The following is a 22,720-nucleotide window of genomic DNA, read 5'->3' as shown; positions in this document are numbered from 1 at the left end:
ACCCTTCAACTCTCCGGGGTATACTCTTAGATAAGTGCACAACTTTATCTGTGATGAACGCTGCACTTTCCATCATGAACGAGGGAGGCGCAGGGATAAACGTTCGATTACGTTGGAATCGATCTGCGGACGGCGGTCTTCTCGCACGGCCAGCAGCTCTATGTCGTCTTATCTCGATCCCGCAATCCCAAACAGGTGAAAGTCCGCATCGAACCGAACCCCCAGCAAGGCCATCTACTTAACGACGAGAGACAATTCACACGAAATGTCGTTTTCAATTAAGTCTTCCAGGTGTAAAATGATATAAGCTTTTAATGAAGAAATAAAGTAATCTAATTCAAAACAATACAATTCAAAAATGTTTCATTTTAAAACTTCAAAACGGCGCATCGGGTGCTTGCGTGAATGCGTCGTTCTTGTGCAATTTTTTTGTGACTTTCCCGGCCAAAGGCTGTAAATGGTTGTGAGGGGCGCCATAGGCGCCCCCGAACAACCCCTAGTATACGATGAGTACCAATTTCTGGGAAGGCCAAAGTGATTGCTTTATGGTGTGTCTTGTCCCTGTCATAGGAATGTGGAATTTCAACCACTGGTTCAGGGCTGTAAAAGAGAAATTATCACTTTACCCATCCTCATTTGAGCATTTTGTGGTGTTGAGGTGGTCAGGAGATAGCAATGCAGCAATGGATGCTTGACTATCTGTGCAGGCCCTTCTAGTGTTATCGCCTCCTATGATGCAGTGGGTTTTCTCCAGGCACTCCGGCTTGCTCCCACATGAAGCAAAACGCATTAATGGCATTGTCCAAACATCCCCAAAGTAGCGAACCAAAATAAGTAAAAATTTTAAAGTTTGCTAACAGCTGCATTCTTGTGAATCAACCAGGGCTGCAGTGCTGCTCCCACACCCCACTGCCCCGGGTCTCACTGCTGGAGCGACACGCGGGGGGACGACGCCATGACGGCCCAGGATGACTACGACGAGTTGCTCCGTCTCTACGAGCTCAGGGAGACCATCGGCTCAGGCAAGGCGACTGCTCCCCGTGCTGCCTTTCTGCTCTTCCTGGCATTTTCCCCATTCGTCCTATTCCCCCACTCATTCCTGTCCTGGGCCATTTCCACATTCACTCTAGAGGCCTTCATATCCTGGTTTACCACTTCCCACTCATGTGAGGTCTGCCTTCCCGGTCCTCTTGCTCATTCAGGAGTGCCACAGTGGTGAGATGTTAACTACCTTGCCTGGTATACAGGAGGTCGTGGGTTCAATCCCGCCCTTGATGCCTGTATATTTGGGGTTTGCGTGTTATCTCTCCCTGTGGTTGTGTGGATTTTACTCCGGGTCTTCTGGTTTTTCCTTCCACATTTAGAACAATGCGTATTAAGCTACTATCAATTTCCACACGATAGACCACCTTGTTGAGCTATCATTTGTGGCCAGGTCATTTCTTAAAAAGAGCTATACAGCTCAGTGGGCCTTAACTGGTAAAATAAGAACAATTGAAATGTTTAGTCATTCATTCCAGTCCTGGGCTACTCCGCACCCACTCAACAGTCTTTCATATCGTGGTTCACCATTTGCATCCACCTCTTTCGAGGCCTGCCTCTCACTCTCCACCCTAGTGCTTCCATGTTCATCACCTTTCTTCCCATGTGCTATTCCTGCAACAACCTTGCGCCCATCTACCCTTCCGCATCTTTTACTCACCTGCCCTCCTCCCTGTGTCTCCCGCACCAGCTACCAAGGCTAACTTAATGATGGAATGATTCACACTCCCTTCGAGTATGAATCGCCAGAATTCGGGATCACGGTTTGGGGTCACGGATGAGCACTTTTTTGGTACATTTTCACGAATCCTCACGTTGTTTTTGTCCCCCCTCTCCCCAGGTGGGTTTGCCAAGGTTAAGGTTGCGCGTCACTTGCTCACGGGGGAGAAGGTGGCCATCAAAATCATGGACAAGGCTGAGCTTGGGGTATGTGCGTGTGTGTGTGTGTGTTTTGCTCTGCACTCAACACACCAGCGCTTTCCCTGAGAGTCATGCAATTACATTCAACAACACTTGTTCAGTTTAAGTGGCGATGTAATGGTTAGCCTGCCGTACCACGATCTGTGCACCCTTCGTTTTGATTTCTGGCCATACACGTCGGTGGTAATTGCAATAGCAACCAGGCCTGGGACTCCTGTAGGTCAACTCAGCTGGAATTGAGTACCAGCTGTTATGTGTCAACTTCAGCCCTGTGGAGATAAAGGTGACTGGCCATGAGTGATTATGGCTATAATATTCCTTTTGTGTGCAATCTTGGGTTCTCTAACAGTGCTTGCCCCTTGTGTCTATCATACAAAATACATGTTTAGGGTTAGTGGCGTTGTGGCGATTTCAGTTATCACCCATGGGTAAAATTAGTGGCAACTGAACCGAACTTGTCCTGGTTCTCTCGTAGGTCGACTCAGCCTTAAATGAGTATCTGGTGGAGTGTGCAAACATCAGCACTGTGAAGACAAAGGTGGTTGGGCGTTGTGGTGGCCACTTTCTCGTGTAACATGGAAACTTCAACAGGTGCTGCTGAACAGCACTTGCCCCCCACAGTGTGTAAGACTGCATAAGCAATCTGTGTGGGTGTGTTTGTGTGTGTGTGCAGGATGATTTGCCACGAGTGAAGACCGAGATAGAAGCCATGAAGAGCCTGAGCCACCAGCACGTGTGTCGTCTCTACCAGGTGATCGAGACAAAGACGAAAATCTTCATGGTGCTGGAGGTGAGAAACAGTCACCAGTAGTGAGTCACTGTCCACGTCCCCTTCCAGAGAGAGTCCATTACTGATGATAATATGATAATATCCTAATTACCTCGGGGCTACAGTAAATAATGACAGCTTAATCCCCCACCTCTGACTCCACACGCCGCCCCCCCCCCCCCTGCATCCCTCCTCCCTTGCTCTTACCCTATATAATCGCTTGTCACATACAGCTCTCTCTGCCCACTACAGTAAAACATTTTTTTCTGGGGTTGTCCCACCTGATGACGGAAGCTTGTGTTGCCTCCGAAACGTCGTGATTTAGTTATTTTTATTTTATTTTCACCTACGTGACTTTACCGAAAGAACCAAAGAGTATGGATCCTTGCAGTCACGAAAACTTCAAATCTAGAATGATAATGCCCTTCGCTTTCCCAGGAAAGCCTCACTGAATGTCAAGGCCATGTTGGCAGGAAGGTGTGTTACATTGGGACGTTTGACCAAATACATTAATGAGTGTTTGGCTTTGTGTGAGAAAAAGCCAGATAACCCAGAGCTATCTCAGCGAATGATGTAAAGAAACGCTTAATCACTAACGAGGCTTGGTTAAAGTATTTTGCCCGTAGATTCGCCAGGCGCAGAATTTCCGGAGAGTCTCACGGCGTGTGCCTGTCCCACAGTACTGCCCGGGCGGGGAGCTATTCGATTACATCATCGCGCGGGACCGCCTGCCCGAGGAGGAGGCACGTGTCTTCTTCCGGCAGATCGTGTCGGCCATCGCCTACGTCCACAGCCAGGGATTCGCACACCGTGACCTCAAGCCGGTGAGAGGCACACGAGGCTGTGTCCACTGGCCGCCTTAGTCCATCCGTCCATCCTTCTGTCTCTGTCTTTCTGTTCCTCATTCCGTGTCTTTCTGTTGCTGTCTCCATCTCCTTTATTTTCCCTCTCCGTCCATTCTTCTTTGCTTGTGTCCTGCGGTATGGTTCTTCCATTCCACTGTGCCGTCCGCCAGTTTCTACGTCCTTCCTGTCCTTTTTTGCACCCTTTGAAGTGAGCTGGTTCCATCTCTAAGTTGTAATAATCATAATAAAAACAAACTTTATATTCATCGTTCTGTCCTTTTGGCTCTACATCGCTCTTTAATCACTCTTCCGCACGCAAGTGCATGGTCTTGCTAATTAGGCCGCTTGTTGAGCACATACGTTTTCCCAGTGGGCATCTTTAACTTTGAAAGATTCCTGCAGTGGTGCATGGTGAAAGCTTGACAGAAAAATGCTCAACACACAGCCCGACCTGAAAGACCATGCTTGGATCACGAGTGGCCATGGAAAAAAACAATGTGTGAGGTTCACTCTCCCGCTTCGTAACTGCTGGACATCCGTGAAAAAGAGCTTCATAGCTCATTGGATTCCTCCAGGATGAATGAAGGTTTCTGATTCTGATTTCTGACTGTGACTTCTCCTGCAGGAGAACCTCCTCATCGATGAGAACCACAACCTCAAGCTCATCGATTTCGGGCTCTGTGCTCGTCCCAAGGTGGGGGGGGGGAGGATACCTGGTGGGATGGGTAGGGGTCTCTTTATAGTGACGCGGTGGTTGTGTTGTTTATGTCTGTGTGCCGGTAGTGGTTGTGTCTTTCTGGTGGTGTGGTTGTGGCACTGTTTTAGTGTGATAGATATCTGTAAAGTGCTCGTGTGGTTGTGGATCTTTGTTGTTGTTAGCTTGTGTTGTTTGTGCCTGTATAGAGTGGTTTGGTGCATTTAATGTTGGCGTGGTTGTGTTCCGGTATATTAGTGGTGGTGCGGGTGTGTCTGTGCTGGTGGTGTATAACAGTGGAGCGAGCGGTTGCCTCTGAGAGTATAGCGGTGCGAGTGTTGGCCCGTGTGGCAACGTGTCCGTGTGTTGACACCAAGTTTAAAGCGTACGCTGCTGCGCTGGTGGAATGGCTGTGCTGGCATTGTGCGTCGCGGTTGCAGGGCGGGCTGGATTGCCACCTGGAGACCTGTTGTGGCAGCCCGGCGTACGCTGCACCAGAGCTCATCCAGGGAAAACCCTACTGTGGCTCGGAGGTACGAAACACGCGCACAACGATTTATGTTTCCTGGATTTTTCTGTTTGCGCGTAGTCACTTTAAGATGTTTACTTGTTCATGTTTTTGTTTGTTGCGGTTGCGCCCGATTCAAGAGCCGAATGGCTCACAGGGCTATATACGAAATAACTGAAAACTGAAACGTCTCCCCCTTTCACGTCGTGTCACAAATACAGTGCAGTCTGTTCTCCTGTAACGCGGTAGTTACGTTCCTCAAGAACACCGCGTTGTGGAAAAATCGAGTTATAAATAGTATATTATATAGGGTAAAGCACAGTCCGCGATAACACGTGAGATGCGTGCGCAGGCTGAACAAAGATTGAGGCGTGTGGGCAGCATCTAGAAGCATCCAGCAACATCCCACTGCCTTGTGTGATGCTACGCCGAGGCAGCCGTACAACCGCTTAGTTTTACTCGTGCGACGTAGTCCTGTGCACTCAACTGCGTTTATATCCAATTTGCATTATGAAAACACGTGCGGTTATAGGAGAACAGACTGTACGCCGTCACGTTGTTAATACCGCTACCCGATTTGCGTTGCCTCAATCCACACGTCGCATGACAGCGTCACCCGTCCTTTCTCGCAATTGTCGCTTCGGCCTTCGCCTCCACCTAGCCTAGGGGTGGGTGAACCTTTTTTCTGCCAAGGGCCATTTGGGTATTTATAACATCATTCGCGGGCCATACAAAATTATCAACGTCAAAATTAGCCTGTTATATTTGGTCAAACATTTAATTAACTCACCCCTAATGTGATGGCTGGAACTGCTTCTCTTTGGTGAGGCATGTGATGTTAGCTGGCTATTGATGATGTTGCTACTCGCAACTGCTTTTCCAGGTTTGCTCCTAGATTTATTGAATTTCGAGTCCCGCCTGCGGTTGCCTTGGCAGGGCCACACCAAATGATTTCGCGGGCCTCATACGGCCCGCAGGCCGGATGTTCCCCACCCCTGACCTAGCCGGTACACGAACTACTTTGCGTTGCGCGTGAAAGAATGTATCATACTGTAGAGTACAATATATTATATATGTACAGTATTTTGGTGATTTCTTATCGTGTACTGTATCTTATTGTACCCTATATAATTTGTGTTAAAGTTTACTGCTGCACACGAGTGTCGAGTACAGTATTTTAAATAATTTAATGTAAAGTGGGTGCGTCTAACATTAAGATGCTCCGTTGTCTTTGTTCATCGGTGCTCGCGAACAGCACTTGCCCCAACATCTGTTAAGGTTTTCTGGGGGATCTTTGTCTTGCGCGTTTATGTGTGCGTCGTACAGGCTGACCTGTGGAGCATGGGTGTTCTGCTCTACGCCCTCCTCTGTGGCTTCCTCCCGTTTGATGATGACAACGTGATGGCATTGTATCGCAAGATCCAGGTGTGTGTGGCTCTGACATTTAATTTTACTATTTTTTATTTTACCAGGGAAGGCCTGAACTCTATAGCTCTTTCAAAAGCGACCCAGCCACAAATGGTAGCTCAACGGAGTGGCTTACTACGTGGAAATTTATATCAGCCAATTACTCTATACGCACATTTCTTAATGTCGAGGGAAACAACTGGAGGACCAGAAAAAAAAATGCATACGACCATGGGGAGAACATGTAACTTCTAAATATACAGGTGTCAGGATTGGGATCGAACCCACGACCTCCTGTATACCAGGTGGGGAAGTTAACATCTCACCATCATGGCGCCCGATAAGAAAACTAAAATATTATCACAGTTGCTGAGCACAGGCCCAAAGGCTCTAAAGGCCAAGTAGCCAGCAACAAACAGCACCATTAAAGTTGTTATAGATGAGAGCTGACACGTTAGCAAGGACGCGGACTTGAAAGGCATCTATCTTTTAAAACATATGAATAAATCTCTAGTGGTATGAAAATGACGGCGACGACGACGATGATGTTTGTTAACGTGAGAAACTTGGTTTCCTTTGTTCAGAGGGGGAAGTACGAGATTCCAAAGTGGCTGTCTCGCGAGAGCGTGACACTCCTCGACCAGCTGCTCCAGGTGAGTGCTCGCTACACTCCTAGACCAACTCCTGCAGGTGAAGGTTTGCGTGAGCTGCTGTGGGATGCCCTTACGGTGTGGCCATGCTCATCGATAATGTGTTAAGTTTAACACACAGGTTTTTGCGACCAGTAATATAATAATCATTGTGGATGTTTGAGTTGTTAACCCACGGCTTCGTTTGTTAAGTAAGCCAGTCAGCAAGAGTGCCACTGTGTGTGTGTGCATACATGCTTAAATGTATGCACGCGTGTGCGTTGCTGTTTGGGCGGTTGCGCATACATGTGCGTGAGTGTATGAAAGTAAGCACATGCGTGCATATGAGTGAATGTGAGGTAGGGCGGTGGTTAGTAGACTGCGGTACAAACCGGTCTAATATCACTGGTGATTCTGGCAACCTGAGTTTTTCTTTCTAGCCATGGCTAATATTAGTGCTGATTATCTGAACCGCTCTGAAGTTGACTCGGCCTTAAATGATTACCTGTTGCTGTGCGTGTAAACATCAGCATAAGGAGACAAAAGTGGCCGGCTTTGGTGCAGGCCACGTCACCCCTTGTGCGCTGTTCCATCCTTAATAGGTGCTTGCTGACAGCGCTTGTCCCCCAACTGTCTGTATGACTACATGTGGGGGATCTTTGTATTTTGCTGTTCCGCGTGTGTGATCACATAGGTGGACCCGACGCGTCGCTTGGCCGTGAGACATCTCCTAGGTCACCCTTGGCTGATGAGCGGCTATGGCTGTCCCGTAGAGTGGCACAGCAAGTTCCCGGTAACTCCCGTCCACACACTCTCTCTCGCGCTCTCTCTCGCGCTCTCAATAAGATATTAATTCATTGATCCATTAGGCTATTGACGTCAGCTCTCGATTATGGGAAAGCAGTGCCCTCTACTGGGAGCCATTCGCTAACACGATCGGTCTTGTCCTGCTTTGCCAGAGATCTGGATGGACACTTCGTTTTGTGACGTGACAGTCATATCACGATCGCGATAATATCGTGAACATTGTTCATTTTTTAACTGGACAATAACAAAAAAACGCCGTAAACGTTGGAGTTGTCCTCGCAGTGGTCCGTTCAAGCGACGTCGCTTCGTTCTCTGTACCTGTGCCAGCTGCTTCACGTGGATGAGGACTGCGTGACGGAACTCGCCGTCTTCGGAAAGAAGTCCAAGCAGCGGACGGCAGAGCTGGTCTCGGAGGTGCGCCCATCGTGTGACGGTGGCAGTGGTTTAGGTCGAAACATCGGTTCATTGCAAAAAATAAATTGTGCACACATTTTGACGCAGGTATCCTAGACCGTTGCATGTCCCCAAGCGGCTTATGTTTGGTCGGATAGAGAGGGCTAAACGAGAGGAGATTCGATGATGCGTTGTTGACTGGCACCGGAGGTGTTAAGATTTGTTTCTGTGGAGGAGACTTGTAAAGGACGCTACTGGGCAGTTGTAGGTAACTGCAGAGGAGTGGTGCTTAGAACAATGCAGAGCACCAGGTAGTTAAAACACAGCGGGTGGGGATCACAGGTGGTGCACCGTCCAATCACCTCAGTCAACCCATAACACCTGGGTTTGTCCCGTGACCACATGCCAGTGAGCCTTCAACATTTCATGTGGCCTATGCACAAGTGCACCTAGCCTGGCACAAGAGTTGTGGACACATCACTTCCAATTAGTTGGAAAAATTGCAGCTGTTTATATGTAGGAGGTGTATGTCTTTGTTTTTGCAGTTTCGTTTATGAACAGCACTTGCCCCAACAGTCTGTTAAGGCTATATATGGGGGATGTTTTGTCTCTGTTGCAGTGGCGCTACGACGAGTTCACAGCCTGCTACTTGCTGCTGCTCGCCAAGAAGGCGTTGGGTCGCCCAGTGCGTCTGCTGCCCCCGGGTGTCACCGCCCCCCGCTCCTGTCCCCGCGTGCGCGTCACCTCTACGCCACACGCACGCGCCAACAAGGTACGCTCGCACGCACGCCGACTAGCACGCTTGCATGCGCTTGTACGCCCGGGGTGGCGAGATGTTAACCGCCTGGTATACCGGATCGCGTGGGTTTGATCCCGACCCTGACACCTGCTGTATATTTGGAGTTTGCGGTGTCTCACTCCCTGTGGTCGCGTGGATTTTTCTCCGGGCTCTCTGGTTTTTCCCTCCACATTTAGAATCAATATGGTGCGTTTTGAGTATTTGGCTGCTATGCATTTCCACAAGATAAGCTACTTTGTTGAGCTATCAATTGTGGCCAGGTCACTTCTAAAAATAGCTATAGAGCTCCGATTAGCACATCCGATTAGCACGGTTGGCTACGTACGGTGTGACAAAAAGTTCTACATAGATACATAGCTTAGTCGGCCTTATTTGGTAAAATAAAAATTGTTTAGGTCGTTTTAAAAATGTTTTTTTAATAGTATGTACTCAAAATACTTGCAAACATGATCTCACACTGGTGCTTATTTCCTTAGATCCTTTCTGTATCATTGCATGTGTGTGTGTGTGTGTGGTGCATAATTGATTGTGTGTGCGTGTTGTGCGATGATTATTTTTTAATCCGTTATCATTGTAAATAGAACGCTGACACATCAAGTGTATTAAAGGTTGTGAAAACACGCATGCTGGGTGCACGAGACGTATCGTCATTTCATCGTCATTGTCTTCCTTGTCGTCATCACCGTCATAGTTTTATCGGTCTTTACTGTCCCGCAGTCAAGAAAGGCGCTGGCGTTCATGGCACCACCTGGCGGAGGGGGCGAGGAGCGAGGAGACGATGTGGAGCAGGAGGATGAGGAGGAGGACGCGCCGTACGTGTTTGGCTCCATGGACTTTGACGACACCGACTCTTACTTTGACGACTGCCCCTTCAGAAGGGAGAGGCATTGCTCAGGCCGACCGCCGGTATGGATGTGCGCGCGTGCGTACACGTACACACACACGTATTCACACGCAAACACGCGCACGTATAGAGACAAAGATCTCCCCGAACAGACTGTTGGGGCAAGTGTTGCTAACAAGTAGCACCTATGAAGGCTGGCACGGCACACGACGGGATGGGTGGCCAGCATCACCCCCGGCCATCTTTGTCTCCCCAATGGCAATGTTTACAACACCATGCCAGATACCAATTTGAGTCGACCTAGGGAGGCCCAGGGCTGATTCAGGTAATTCTCACTGGTGTTAGCCGTGAGCGAACTGGGGTCGCCGGGTTTGTAGTAAATCGTGCAAACCACGAAACTACAACAGATGGATCAGGCAATGCTTTTCAAACTGGGTTTGTCCTCGGCATCATTTAATAATAGGTCCTGCCCTCCCAGTCTTCAACCTGCACTGACCAGTGTGGTGAACTATGTAAAAAAAAAACAATGACCGGCATGGATTTGTCAAGCCTTCATTTAGATTTCCCATTGACACCTCAGAGCGACCGTTCTCGTTGACCTGTGACCTCCCCCATGCATCCTTCTTAGGCCAAGAAACCCCGACCCAAATCCGAGACGACGGAGTACGACGTGGCACAACCCCGGCGGGCGCGAGCCACTGCCCCGGCAGCGGCAACGAGGCCTGGCGGCAAGGAGAACGTTCCCCACGGCCGCCCTCCCAAACCCAGCACCTCCTCCTCATCGTCATCCTCCTCTACGTCGTCTCTTTCCTCTGCATCATCGCCACTCAAACGCAAAACGCCCGGTGGGAACGGGAATGCCGCCACTCCGCGGTCGACGCCGGCACAGGCCAGGACGCCCTCAACGCTCGTCACCCTCACGCCGGGTTCCCCGACATGCCGGACCGGTGCCGTAACCGAATCGGACTCGGAGAGGAAAGCGGTGGCGAGGACTCCGGCATGGGTGAAGGAGGTGGTGGCGTCGTGGCAAGCACCGCAGGGTACGAACGCAGCTGACGGCGCCGAGTTGGTGAAGAGTTCGTGGCCGAGCCGTGCTCGTTATGTTGAAAACCCATTTCTTTGGAGCTGCTTTTTGCGTTTAGTTTGTTGTCCCTTTCCCGCACCTCCGATTATCACGGTTGATTGTATGGTGCGAACAAAGTTTAAATTACAAACGTACATACGCTGCACGGCTCTTAGCAAGCGGTGGAAAAAGCCGGGCTGGCTTGTAGGTAGAGATGGCACTGTGCTACGTGGTGTGCTGGGAAAGCTGGAGACATTTCAGAAAGGCTTGGGCACCTGCTGATTGATTGATTATTATATTCTTTGTCATGCTGGTTTGTTCAGGAAAGTCTCTCGGAGGACTCGAGACTTTTTTTCAGGTGGTTCCTGCCAAGTCGCCTGGTATCCTGGAGGTCATAGATTCGATCCCGACCCTGATGCCCGCTGTATATTTGGAGTAGAATCAAAGTACATCTTCTTGGTTCTTTCGATAAAGTCACGTAGAAGGGAAATAATAAAATAATAAATATGAAACGAAACGTCCTGAGAATTTTATTTTATTATGTTAAATTTTATTAATTTTATTATTTCCCTTCTACGTGACTTTACCGAAAGAACCAAGAAGATTAATCCCTGCAGTCACGAAAGCTTTAAATCGAAAATCAAAGTACATTTAGAGTATTTGGCTGCTATAAATTTCCACGAGATAAGCCACTTGGTTGAGCTACCATTTGTGGCCAGGTGGCTTCTGAATAAAAGCTAGATAGCTCAGTGGGCCTTACTTGGTAAAATAATAATAATGATTTAAAGCTTCCGTGACTGCAGGGATTCATATTCTTGGTTCTTTCGGTAAAGTCACGTAGAAGGGAAACAATAAAATAATAAAAATATAAAACAAAAAAATTCTCGCGACGTTTCAACTGCAACACAAGCAATCATCATCAGGTGTGAAAAACACAGCAAGCCTCTGCACTGCCACTTTTTCAAATTTTCTCGCTGTTTGCGACCTCTGGTCTACACTGAAGCACTCGGCGCATAGTATTTTTTTTATTAGCACATCATCTGTATTCATAGTGGCGGTCACTGTATTAGAAAAGACGGTGACAATAAAACACTTAGATCCCATTTTCTTTTTATGGCTGGTGCACATTGAGTGATCGCTGTTGGTGATATGCTGGTAGTGATGATAGATTGCATGTATGAACTCATTTCTACTGATGTAGAGAACGGCGTGTACACGCGTTCAAATGTATGCATGTTAAACTTCTTTCGCACCGCATGTAGCCAACCGTGCTAATCGGAGGGGAAGGACAACAAGGTAAAGCCAAAAAGTAGTTTTAAAAACGGCTGTTCTAAACACGTAAGTGATCAGATCCCTCTACATCACGTGGGACGTGTTTAGTAATCATCAGGCATGTGAAGTGCAATGTCTTTATTACTATAAGAACAGAGAGTACTGGTAGGCTAGGAAGGAAAATGAGGTGGGTCTCAAGGCCTGCCGAATTCCCTGCTATGGCACCGGCTTGTCAACGGGTGGCGCCAAAGTTATTTGGAAAATTCAAGCAGTTTAGCAGTTGAGGTCGACGATGAAAACTTAGTGTCGGTTGCATTGTGTGAATATCTCATCGTTTGCAATTCCATGTGTGAACCTGCATACGAGCTAAAGAGTAAGGACATTTTTTTTTTCAACTTAAAATTGCGGACTGATGAAGTTACCGGCGTTAACAATTTTTAAAGTGGAGGGGGTTCAGGGGCCGTGAGCACAGCTGAGTTTCCTAGTTTGAGTCTGGGTTTCATCCGCCCGTGATTTAAGAAGGTTTTCAAGTGTAATGAGTTGATGGTCTTGTCCCCGCTACCAATTATTGTACGAAATTACTGTATTTAATAATTACGTCGGTATAAAATAAAATAAATCACGACGTTTCGGGCGCAATACAAGCGTCCGTCATCATCACCTGATGATTTATTTTATTTTCTACCCACGTGACTTTACCGAATGAACCAAAGAGTATGGATTCCTGCAGTCACAAAAGCTTCAAATCATGATTTAATAATTAATTTTGCTAACTTAAACAATTCCGTTTGCACGGCGTGCGATTGACGCGCTTTGCCCGGCATAAAATGTGTGCCACTAGTCGAGATAAAGGGGCCGATTGAAGAGACTGGAGATGGAATTCTGGGCTGTCATATTTTGGTGCCATTTTCTCACATGGAGTGATGCACACCTCGCTGCACAGTGCCATTATTTTATTTTCATAATCTCCTGACACGGCGCTGATGGCACAGTTGGAATGTAATTGGGAAGACATGTGAAAGTGTTGCCGTTGTAAAATGTCAGGGTAACAAAATGGTCCGGGCCAGGTTCAGACATCTGAACCTGGCCTGGACCTCCCTGAGGTCGAATCAGTACCGAATGCATTGTATGAACACTCGTATATAAGCAGGCAATGACAGACTTGTGAGCGTGATACTGGCCGCCTTACCCCCACACCATTTACTGTTGTGGATGTAATAGGTGCTCGCTAATGGCGCTTGCAGAGTCTACTGCAGGGGTGGGAAACCTATTCCCTTTGGGCTGGATAAGGCCCAGGACTTAATTTCATACGGCCCAGGGCCACATGAAGCTTATCACTTCAGAATGGCCAGCGATTGATATAATTATTCATAGCCAGCGAGCGTCTTAGCTGCACTAGTCGGCTACTGGAGGGGAATATTTTTGATGTGGCCACACTTTGTTACATCTTAGCGCTCTATCACTTCTGACACTGTAAATGGCCTCAATGCTCAGTTAGCACGCACGTAATTTTTTGCGTTGTCATTGAGTAACACCGGGGTGTTTATCTCGCCAAAGGTATTGAAAGTTCCAATTCGGACCTCGGTAAGGAAATGGTCGCTCGCCCTTTTGTCCATGGCACTAAACGTGTAACATTTTTTGCCGTTTCAGGACAGGGGGATTCGTCTCCGCTTGTGTCCAGGCGTGGTGACCCCCAGTGTGAGCGGCTGCGCCTGGCCCCACAGTTTAGTCCAGATCGCAAGTGAGTGTGCCCCCCCCCCACAACGCATGTGGTACCAACACAGTAGCAGGAGTACCACCGCTACAAAAACAAGAACAAGCTGGCCGACGCATGACATTTTCTCCCCTTTTAAATTTCTCGTGCTTTCTTGAGCTATTAGCTGGGACGTTAATTGCTTTTGTGGCTGGTGCCTTCTCCTAGCCTGGCCCCTCTAGCTCTTCCCCCCTGGCCACTTGGCCAGTGACGATTCTCTATTCTGCTGCATCTGCACGATTTACGCTTGTTGCGGAGGTTCACTGTTTAAATCCAGCGGCCGCCCTGATTACCTCGGATTAGCGCAGTTGGCTACGTATGGTGTGAAAGAAGTTGAGCATACATATATGACTGCAGGTGTGTTATCCGTGATAATACCAAAACTACGCGCCGTCTGCTTCACTGAACTTTAAATGTCCCGCAAGAGTTGGCCATCGCGTGTCGGCGTCAGGGTTCAAATTTGACAAATTCGAAAATTATTCGCAAATTACTCAGTTGGGATTACACGGAGTTATCATCGCCCCCCTAGTGGCAGACTGATGCCCCAGGTCACTAACAAATGAGATGCATCCTGGTCTGTTGGGTTCTCACCTGGTTAAACAAAACAAACTTGAAACTTTGCACACCCGCGCGTGGAATATGAATGTTATTCATTTTCTAGGAAATGTGCGTCTAGACTCTCTACTGGAGGGGGTCCTGTATGGCGATGTTTGGCCAATTCGATTGTAGAGACAGAAAGGGCCGTACATCAACTTGCGTCCACTATTTAGCCACGGAGAGCCAATTGGGAACTGGTCGTCATCATTTTATTTATATTGCACAATTCATAATGCAGGTCTCGGTGCGTAACCCCCAGCTATACATTTGCAAACGCATGTTATGAACCGGCGACATTATTTACGCCAGCGAAATGCATTAAGTTTAAGACCTCGACAAGTAATTATCATAAAGCAAATTAATGCAGAGCGAAGGAAAGAGATTGCGTTCAAAGTATTTCATAAGAGTTAAAGTAATTATCTCATTCCTACACCCCGTGTGCAACGGGGAATAGGCTCGCACTCGGGATGTTGTAGGTTCAAACCCCTATCGTGAGTCAATTTGACCCATCGTCCCAAAGGGATCGATATAATCAGTAACACTTGGCGCTGAAGTTCACAGTGATTGTTCAATGGATAGACTTGCCTCCCCCATAAGAATGTAATTTCCACCGCTGGCTCGGGATTGTAAACAGAATATGGCCACTTCAAAAGGAAACCATTTACACTTTTGTAGGACTTTTTAACACAAGTTGAACGCATTAACGTATTAACTTTGTTCGTCTGTAACTTTCCTAACGATGATCCAATGTGAACGAAACCATAGTATAAAGTTGTATAGCTATTATTGACTTCCACGATTGAAATCCGGACAAATTGATAAAAGGCTTTCCCAAAACATCGAGATCAAAATCAAGTCCTAAAAGCGAGAGTGCGCTTCCACCTCCCCTCCCGATGCCCTCATGACCTGCCGAGTCCTTACGCGTTAGCTGAGTAAGCCACGGTGATTGCAGGAGTCGCACCGATGGGCACTCTTTAAGCTGCTCTGCCCCCCCCAACCTCTGGAACTCCCTTGTCAGGCAACTGCGCCTGGTCCCGTCTCTCTGCTTTCAAGTCAAAACCTCTCTCGTCAACCCCCGTGCCTTTGGAACCCGCTCACCCCCAACCCCCTTAGTCGTTTACTCATTTATTTAGAATACATTTTGATGTTTCGTTTTGTTGTCCTTCCCCTGCACCTCTTACGATCACAGTTGGCTACGTACGGTGTGAAAGAAGACCAACTATTTTACATGCTTTCTCTCCCTCACCAACGCTTGCGTCCGTCTCGTTCCCTCCTGTTCCCGATTGTAATCCTGCGCTCTTTTAAGATGTTTGTTACGGTTACGGGCACGTTACAAATGCACGTTGTACTTAAGTATGTATGTACGATGACCTTATTTCGCACCGTACGTAGCCAGCCATGCTAATCGGATGTGCGGGGGGAGGACAACAAACTAAACACAAAAATCAGTTCTAAAGAAATTCGTTTTCAATCTAGACGATTTAAAAGTGCACAGCTCCAGTGGCTTCCTAATATCGGAAGGAAGAGCGTTCCAGACGGCCGCAGAAGTGCACCAGAAAGCGCAGGATGCGATGACCGTCTTTGTCCGATGGTTCGCCAAAAGCCGCCGCTGCGAGCATGACCGGAGTTTGCGTGTTGGTTCATGCTCCTTGACGAGATCGGCAAGCTATTGTGTGGTTCATTTGCGGCAAGCACGTTGTGTGTAATGAGCGTGGTTTCTGATTGACAGCTGCTCGTGGAACACCGTTCATAAGCGGTAGAGTCCATGGGCACGCAGCAAATATTTGACCTGTTGGTACCACGTGAGGTGGCAAAAATGTACCAACATCTTTAAATCGCGAACTAAAGTGAATTTTTTTGTCAGTAGATTCGGGTCTTCGGGGTCCGACACTGAACGTGGCTTTGCCGCCGCCGCCTCCGGTGGAGGAGTCTTAGCGAGCGGCGGCGGTGCCGCCGGTGGCTCCAAGACGCGGCGCGGGGGGAAGGTGTTCGGGAGCCTGGAGCGCGGCATCGACCGCGTGCTGGCGGCGCTGACGCCCAGCAAGCGGCGCGGCTCGGCGCGGGACCTTCCCCGGCGCACGCGGGTGAGACGAGAGACGACACGGCGGAGAGACGCGCATCGGCACGCCTCGCCCTTTGTACATAGCAAGCCGTGCTAATCGGAGGTGCGGGGGAAGGACCACAAACTAAACGCAAAAAACTGTTGTAATAAAGAAATTAGTTTTCAATCGAGATGATTTAAAAGTGCATCGCTCCAGTGGCTTTCTAATATCGGAAGGAAGGGCGTTCCAGACGGCCGCAGAAGCGCATCTGAACGTGTGTGATATGGTGACCGTCTTTGTTTGATGGCCAGCCAAAAGCCAATGCTGCGGGAAACGGAGTCCGCGTGATGATGTGATGATGGTTTATGTTCCTTATGTTCCTTTAGTTGCTTTTCCGCATTTGGGCCCAACCAGCACGAGGCGATCGCAGTGCCGCTGGAGTTTTTCCCACCGGCTCTTTGCTGTGCCCAGTTGGAACCAATCCGTGATACGCTGACCTCATAAGTCATCTGAATCTGGCTCGGGCCAAGCAGGGCCATAATGTGGGGCTAATCACAATCAGAATATTTGTTAATACTGGAGGAATCCGATGAGATGTAAAGCTTTTTTTAACAAATGTCCAATAATGATAAATTCATCCCATGTGACTTGAGTGAGTATCTTGAGTACAAATAATCACTGCGTCATCAACACACGACTCGACTCGTTCATTCACGGGCTGATTAGTGCTCGCCAACATTCTCTGCAGACTATTGTTTTCGTTTGTCATGTGCAAAAGAGTGTGTGTGCATATATGTGTTCCTCTGTAGGGAGCAGTGGTGTAGCGGTGGTCTAGCAGTTAGCGCGCTGCGCTACGAACCCGGCGACCCGAGTTCGATTCCCGCTCACACCCAAAACCGGTGACGATTATCTGAACCTGGTATGGGCCTCCCCGAGGTCGACTCAGCCTCAAATGAGTACCTGGTGCAGTGTGTAAACATCACCACTGGGGAGATAAAGGCAGTCAGGTGTGGTGCTGGTCACCCACAAACCTCGTGCGCCATGCCGGCCTTCACAGGTGCTCGCTAACAGCACTTGCCTCAACAGTCTATTAAAGGCAAAATGGGGGATTTTTGCTCTTTTTGACCTCTGGATTCACTGGTTGACCTTCACATATGATTGTGCCATCATGAATTCTAGACCTTTTACAAGCCGCTCTGCTTCGCTGTGTGTGTGCCCCCATGCGTGTGTGTGCATGCATGCATGCACGCGTATGCGCCAGCATGTGTGTGTATGTGTGCACATGCATGCATGTGTTTGCGTGTGCACTACAGGCAGGGTGCTGGCTACCTACCACCTCGTGTACCGTGTTGGCCTTCATACGTGCTACTCGCAAACAGCACCTGCCCCAAACTGCCTTTATGGGCTACACGGGGGATCTTTGTCTTTTTGTGCAAAAGCTTGTGGACACCATAGGAGTGCGTGCGCATCTGCAGATGTATGTGCACTTGCATGTGTGTGTATGTGTGTGTCCGTGCGTGTACATGGTACTGGCCACCTACCACCGCACGTGCCGTGCGGAGTTCACAGGTGCTAGCTTACAGCACTTGCCCCTACAACGTATGTCGGCTATCCAGGCGTATTTGTCTTTGTCTTTTGTACGTGTGCCTGTGTGTGTGACGCATCAATTATGCGTCCAAGAAGGCATGAAAGATTCCCATCAAGGGCTCACATTTTCCGAACTATCTTTCTCTGAAACAAACCATAAATACCATCTCTGAAGTATTATTTGCGGGAGGGAGGGAGGGAGGCTTCGAGAGCTTAGAGATAGATCTTTTACATTTCATTACACCGCTCCGGAGCCCCATTTTTTTTTATATGAAAGCACAAGGAGATGAAACTGGCCAAAATAAAATAATAAAAAGAAATAGACCGCACACATATATATGCTTACTTATCTGAAGCCGAAAAGATACAATACATACCGTCTAGCTACCAACTAGATTTCAATCTCTTTTGCCGGGTTATTAGTCAATAAGAGGAGCAGGGAGTGGGAGTTTGCATTTAGAGTAGAGCAGCGGGGCGAGAGATGTGAAATAAGGGCAGGTCATCGCCTCAGCGGGGGTGGGGCTGTGTGGCCCCAACTAAATCCCCCACCACCTCCTCCTCCTCTCCACCCCCATCCACCCTCCTCCTTGGCTGTCCCCTCGCTGCTAGGGGTTTTAGCTGGCCCAGGGTCTCGCTCCTCCCACTCTTGGTCTGTCGAAGTCACCCCTCAATTATTGTAACCACAGCCACTGGCAAAGTGTCCCCTGTTTGTTGTTTTATCCTCGCATCTCATCTTTGCTCTGCCTCTCCCTTTTCCTCTAAATCTATGTTTAAAAAATTCGAAATAGGATGTATCCCTCCTCACTCTTCGCATCACGTGGCCATACCATCTTGGTCTTGCTCCGCTCGCTTCTTACGCAACACATTGTACCCCAACTCGTTTTATGATGTCCTTAATTCTTCCCTTATCTCTCTGCCCGCATCCTGGCAATGATGGCGATGATGATGTTGCCACGGTTGGGGGTGACTGCCTCTGCATTGGAGGGTTACAAGGGGTCATGTTGCGCTTTCGTTCCATCTCTGCGCTCAGCCGTGCGTGCCGCCTCTAAATATACTTTTCCTTTTATTTAAATCACGCACGGGCACCCACTGATATTCGTTCTCGACCAGAGGAGGCATAGCTGCGTTTTTTGTACAGCGTCTCCTAGAAATACTGGGATGAAGGCTAAACCAGCGGACCTCTGTTTTTGTTGTGTGTGTGTATATATATATGCATGAGTGTACGTGTGCGAGCGAGTGGCAAATGGCAGAACTGGTTCTGGACCTCGCCTAGATCAACTGAGCCTTGCACGATGCGTGGCGCCATGTGTAAACATCAGACACAAATTAGTACCTGGTGCAGTGTGTAAACGCCACTGAGGAGACAAAGGCGGCCGGGGCGTGGTGCTGGCCACCCACTCCCTCGTGTGCCGTGCCGGCCGTCATAGGTGCTGCTCGCAAACAGCCCTTGCCCCTACAATCTGTTAAGGCTATACAGGGGATCTTTGTGCCAACCCTGTGTTCTCCTCCCACACTCTGCTCCGCGTGGCTTGTTGGCAGTACCACTACAACGTGACTCCCACGGGGAGCCTCAGTGCCGAGCAGGTGCTCGCAGAGTTGGTGCGGGTCTTGCCGCAGAAGCACATCGACTTCCAGCAGAAGGGGTGAGCCCAACTCGCCCCATACTTCATCGCCTAATGATGCTTTGTTTGCGGCTGTTGTTTTTGTGTGCGGATTTCTATTTGCTTCATCGCCGTACTGTTGTGTGATTTTATTTGTTATTGCGTTTGTCAGTTTGGTGACTCCAGGTCACTCTTGCAGTCGAGTCTGTGCTGGTCTCTTTTGTTCTCGACTGGTTAAGCGAAATAAACCTGAACCTAGAACTTGAACCGGCGCCAACTCATAGGCCGGCAGCTGGCATGTCACTCGACACCACAGCTCAATGCGATTCATTTAAACGAGGCAAACACTGGGCCAGCTTCATCAGCAGGGAGTGGCTTAAACTAAAACTATTTAAACAATTTTTATGTTATCAGGTAAGGCCCACCGAGCTATGTAGCTCTTTTTTTAGAAGCTACCTGGCCACAAATGATAGCTCAACGAAGTGGCTTATCACGTGGAGATGTATAGCAGCCAAATGCTCTAAATGTACGTCAATTCTAAACAAGGTGGGGAAAACTAGAGGACCTGGAGAAAAATACACACGACCACGGGGAGAACATGCAAACCCCAAATATATAGGCATCAGGGTCGGGATGGAACCCGCGACCTGCATACCAGGTGAGAGAGTTAAGAACTCGCTACCGGGGCGCCCAACATTAATAGGATGCAATTTTCTGCCACTCCCTGACGATGGCTCCTCTTATTTACCAAAAAAAAAAATCGCGCCTATGATGGAACAAATGCAGCACCTGCGGCAAACACTTTGAGGTTCGTCTTACGAGCAGAAAACCGAGCGTTAAAAATTGAATTAATTGTGCAATGCCACTGTTCCTACCGGCAACAAAATATAGGATAATGTTTAATGAGTTCCGGCAGGCTTTACGGATAACAGGAGGGTCACTGTATTATTATACGGGCGAAGGGGGGGGTGGCGTCCGCAACGTTGTTTACGTATTACCCACAATGCACTGGGGCACCACGTAATTATTTTGTTCAGGGTAATCGCTTCGCTGACCTCGGCGGTTAATGTATTTGTTGCCCTCTGACGGGTGGGTGGGTGGGGCGAGAGAGCGAGTGAGGTGTTGGGGTTGGGTGTGTGGGTGGGTGGGGGGTGTAGAGGGGTAGGGGTGCATGCTGTTCACCAGCTGGTGAGCGTGTCTGGCCACGTACGCGTTGTTGTCTCTGCGTGTGTGCGGGACCCGGTGGGGGAATGGTAGCGTAGTAGTTAGAGTGGGGGTGAGGATTTGGCCTACGACAACAGTTCATGATATTTTTTCAGAATGTGTATTTATTCTGGAGGAATCCGATGAGCTGTGAAGCTCTTCTTCACACATATGTCCAAATTTCGCACGGCACGTGGCTTACGTGAGGCCAACCGTTTCTAAACGGGCCCCAAACGAGATTTATTTATCCGTCCACTGCATCTGTCTTAGCAGCACTAATGGGTGGTTGTAGAGCGCAATATTTTCCTTCTGCATTGCCCTGTGTTGACAACGTAGCTCCACAGCAGCCTACAACAGCTGCATGTTTGACACATGGTGGTCACACATTCAAGCACTTGGGCACATTCTGGGTGATTTGGTTGTCGCTTCATGCTATATATCTGAAATATATCTTTAGAATATATACATAAAATATAACGTAATTAAGCGTGAATTACAAATGTTTAGTGATTTTTTACTTATGCCTGTGCACTCCTGGCAGTCCGCTCAATATTTGTTTGAACTAATTTTACAATGGAGGAACTTGAAAACACCAAGACGTATTTATCTGTTATGATAATTATAATGTGTTCGGCTAATGATGTCTCACATACTCATATGCTCCCACGCACACACACTAACTCGCACAAACACACTCTCTCGCACACTCTCACACACACCCGCACACTCTCGCACATACACTCTGGCACACTCTCGCACGCGCCCGCACATACACTGTCGTGCGCACACTCGCACGCATGCAACGTAGGTACACCCTCAAGTGCCAGACGCAGTCGGACTTTGGCAAGATCACGATGCAGTTCGAGTTGGAGGTTTGCTCGCTGCTCAAGCCCGAGGGCGTGGGCATCAGGCGGCAGAGGCTCAAGGGAGACGCGTGGGTCTACAAGCGGCTCGTGGAGGACGTCCTCGCCTCTGCCAAGCTGTCCTAGCTCGGCGTTGTCGCCCCCTCTGGGCCTCATCTCGCCACCGCCGTGTAACTCCTCTCAAACTTCCGTTTCCTCGCGCTCCTCCCATTTCTACGCCAGTAACGCCCCTTACCAAACTCCTTTTCTCTTCTGCTCCCTCTAACCTTGAAATACCACCGTCACTCTATCCCCCTCTATTGTACGTATGTTGAACTTCTTCCGCACCGTAAGTAGCCGACCGTGCTAATCGGAGGTGCTCCCTCTCCCAGTGTAACCCAAGAACTCCGCTCCCTTGCCCTTCTGTTTTTCCTTTTTAACGTTATAACACGCGGGTTTTGAAACTATAGCCCGCGACTTTGTCATACGGTCTGCTGGGCCAGATTGGGCCCACCACTGCAGAGCGCCCCACAAACAATAACTATTCGGGAATGCGAGAAACTTAGCTGCACTAATATATGTACGTTGAGCTCCTTTCGCACCGTATGTAGTCAGCCGAGCTCATCGGAGGTGCGGGGGTAAGGGCAAAAAACTAAACACAAGAAGCAGTTCTAAATAATTACGTTTTCAATCTAGATGACTTAAAAGTGCATGGTTCCAGCGCTTTCCTAATAACGGAAGCAAGAGCATTCCGGACGGCCGCAGAAGCGCATCTGAAAGCGCGCGATGCGGTGACCGTCTTTGGTTCGATGGTTTATGCTCCTTGGCTACATCAGCAAGGTATTAAAAAGTACTAATCGGGTACTAGAGGGGAAATATTTTGACCTGGCAACAACACTTTGTAATCTTAGCTCATCCAGTGAATTTTGTCACTGCAAAAGCCTCTTTATTCTCGGTCGGCACGCACGTCGTTATTTTTCCCGTCTCTATTGGACAGCGCTGATGTCTTGGCGTCAACGGGGTGTGGCTCGCAATAGGGATTGAAAGTCCCATTGGGCCTCGGGAAGGGAAATGTGGCCCCACCCCTGTGGTAACGACGACCC

General features: G+C 48.7%; 1 protein-coding gene across 1 annotated transcript; it reads left to right on the top strand.

The window, feature by feature from the left end:
- Nucleotides 1-917: 917 nt before the first annotated feature.
- Nucleotides 918-21,955, top strand: MELK (maternal embryonic leucine zipper kinase). Its single transcript, XM_078875612.1, has 17 exons — nucleotides 918-1,022; nucleotides 1,883-1,968; nucleotides 2,636-2,752; nucleotides 3,412-3,555; nucleotides 4,202-4,270; nucleotides 4,711-4,803; nucleotides 6,105-6,203; nucleotides 6,770-6,838; nucleotides 7,509-7,607; nucleotides 7,949-8,035; nucleotides 8,634-8,786; nucleotides 9,531-9,719; nucleotides 10,286-10,697; nucleotides 13,643-13,733; nucleotides 16,207-16,426; nucleotides 19,511-19,614; nucleotides 21,584-21,955. The coding sequence occupies exons 1-17, from the start codon at nucleotides 956-958 to the stop codon at nucleotides 21,762-21,764; spliced, it is 2,280 nt and encodes a 759-aa protein (XP_078731738.1). The 5' UTR covers nucleotides 918-955; the 3' UTR covers nucleotides 21,765-21,955.
- The last annotated feature ends 765 nt before the right edge of the window (nucleotides 21,956-22,720 follow it).

This window comes from Lampetra fluviatilis, chromosome 41 (assembly GCF_964198595.1).
Source record: "Lampetra fluviatilis chromosome 41, kcLamFluv1.1, whole genome shotgun sequence".
In the NCBI taxonomy this organism is placed as follows: domain Eukaryota; kingdom Metazoa; phylum Chordata; class Hyperoartia; order Petromyzontiformes; family Petromyzontidae; genus Lampetra; species Lampetra fluviatilis.
The sequence above is the reverse complement of the archived record's forward strand: the minus strand, read 5'-3'. Positions and strand labels throughout refer to the sequence as shown.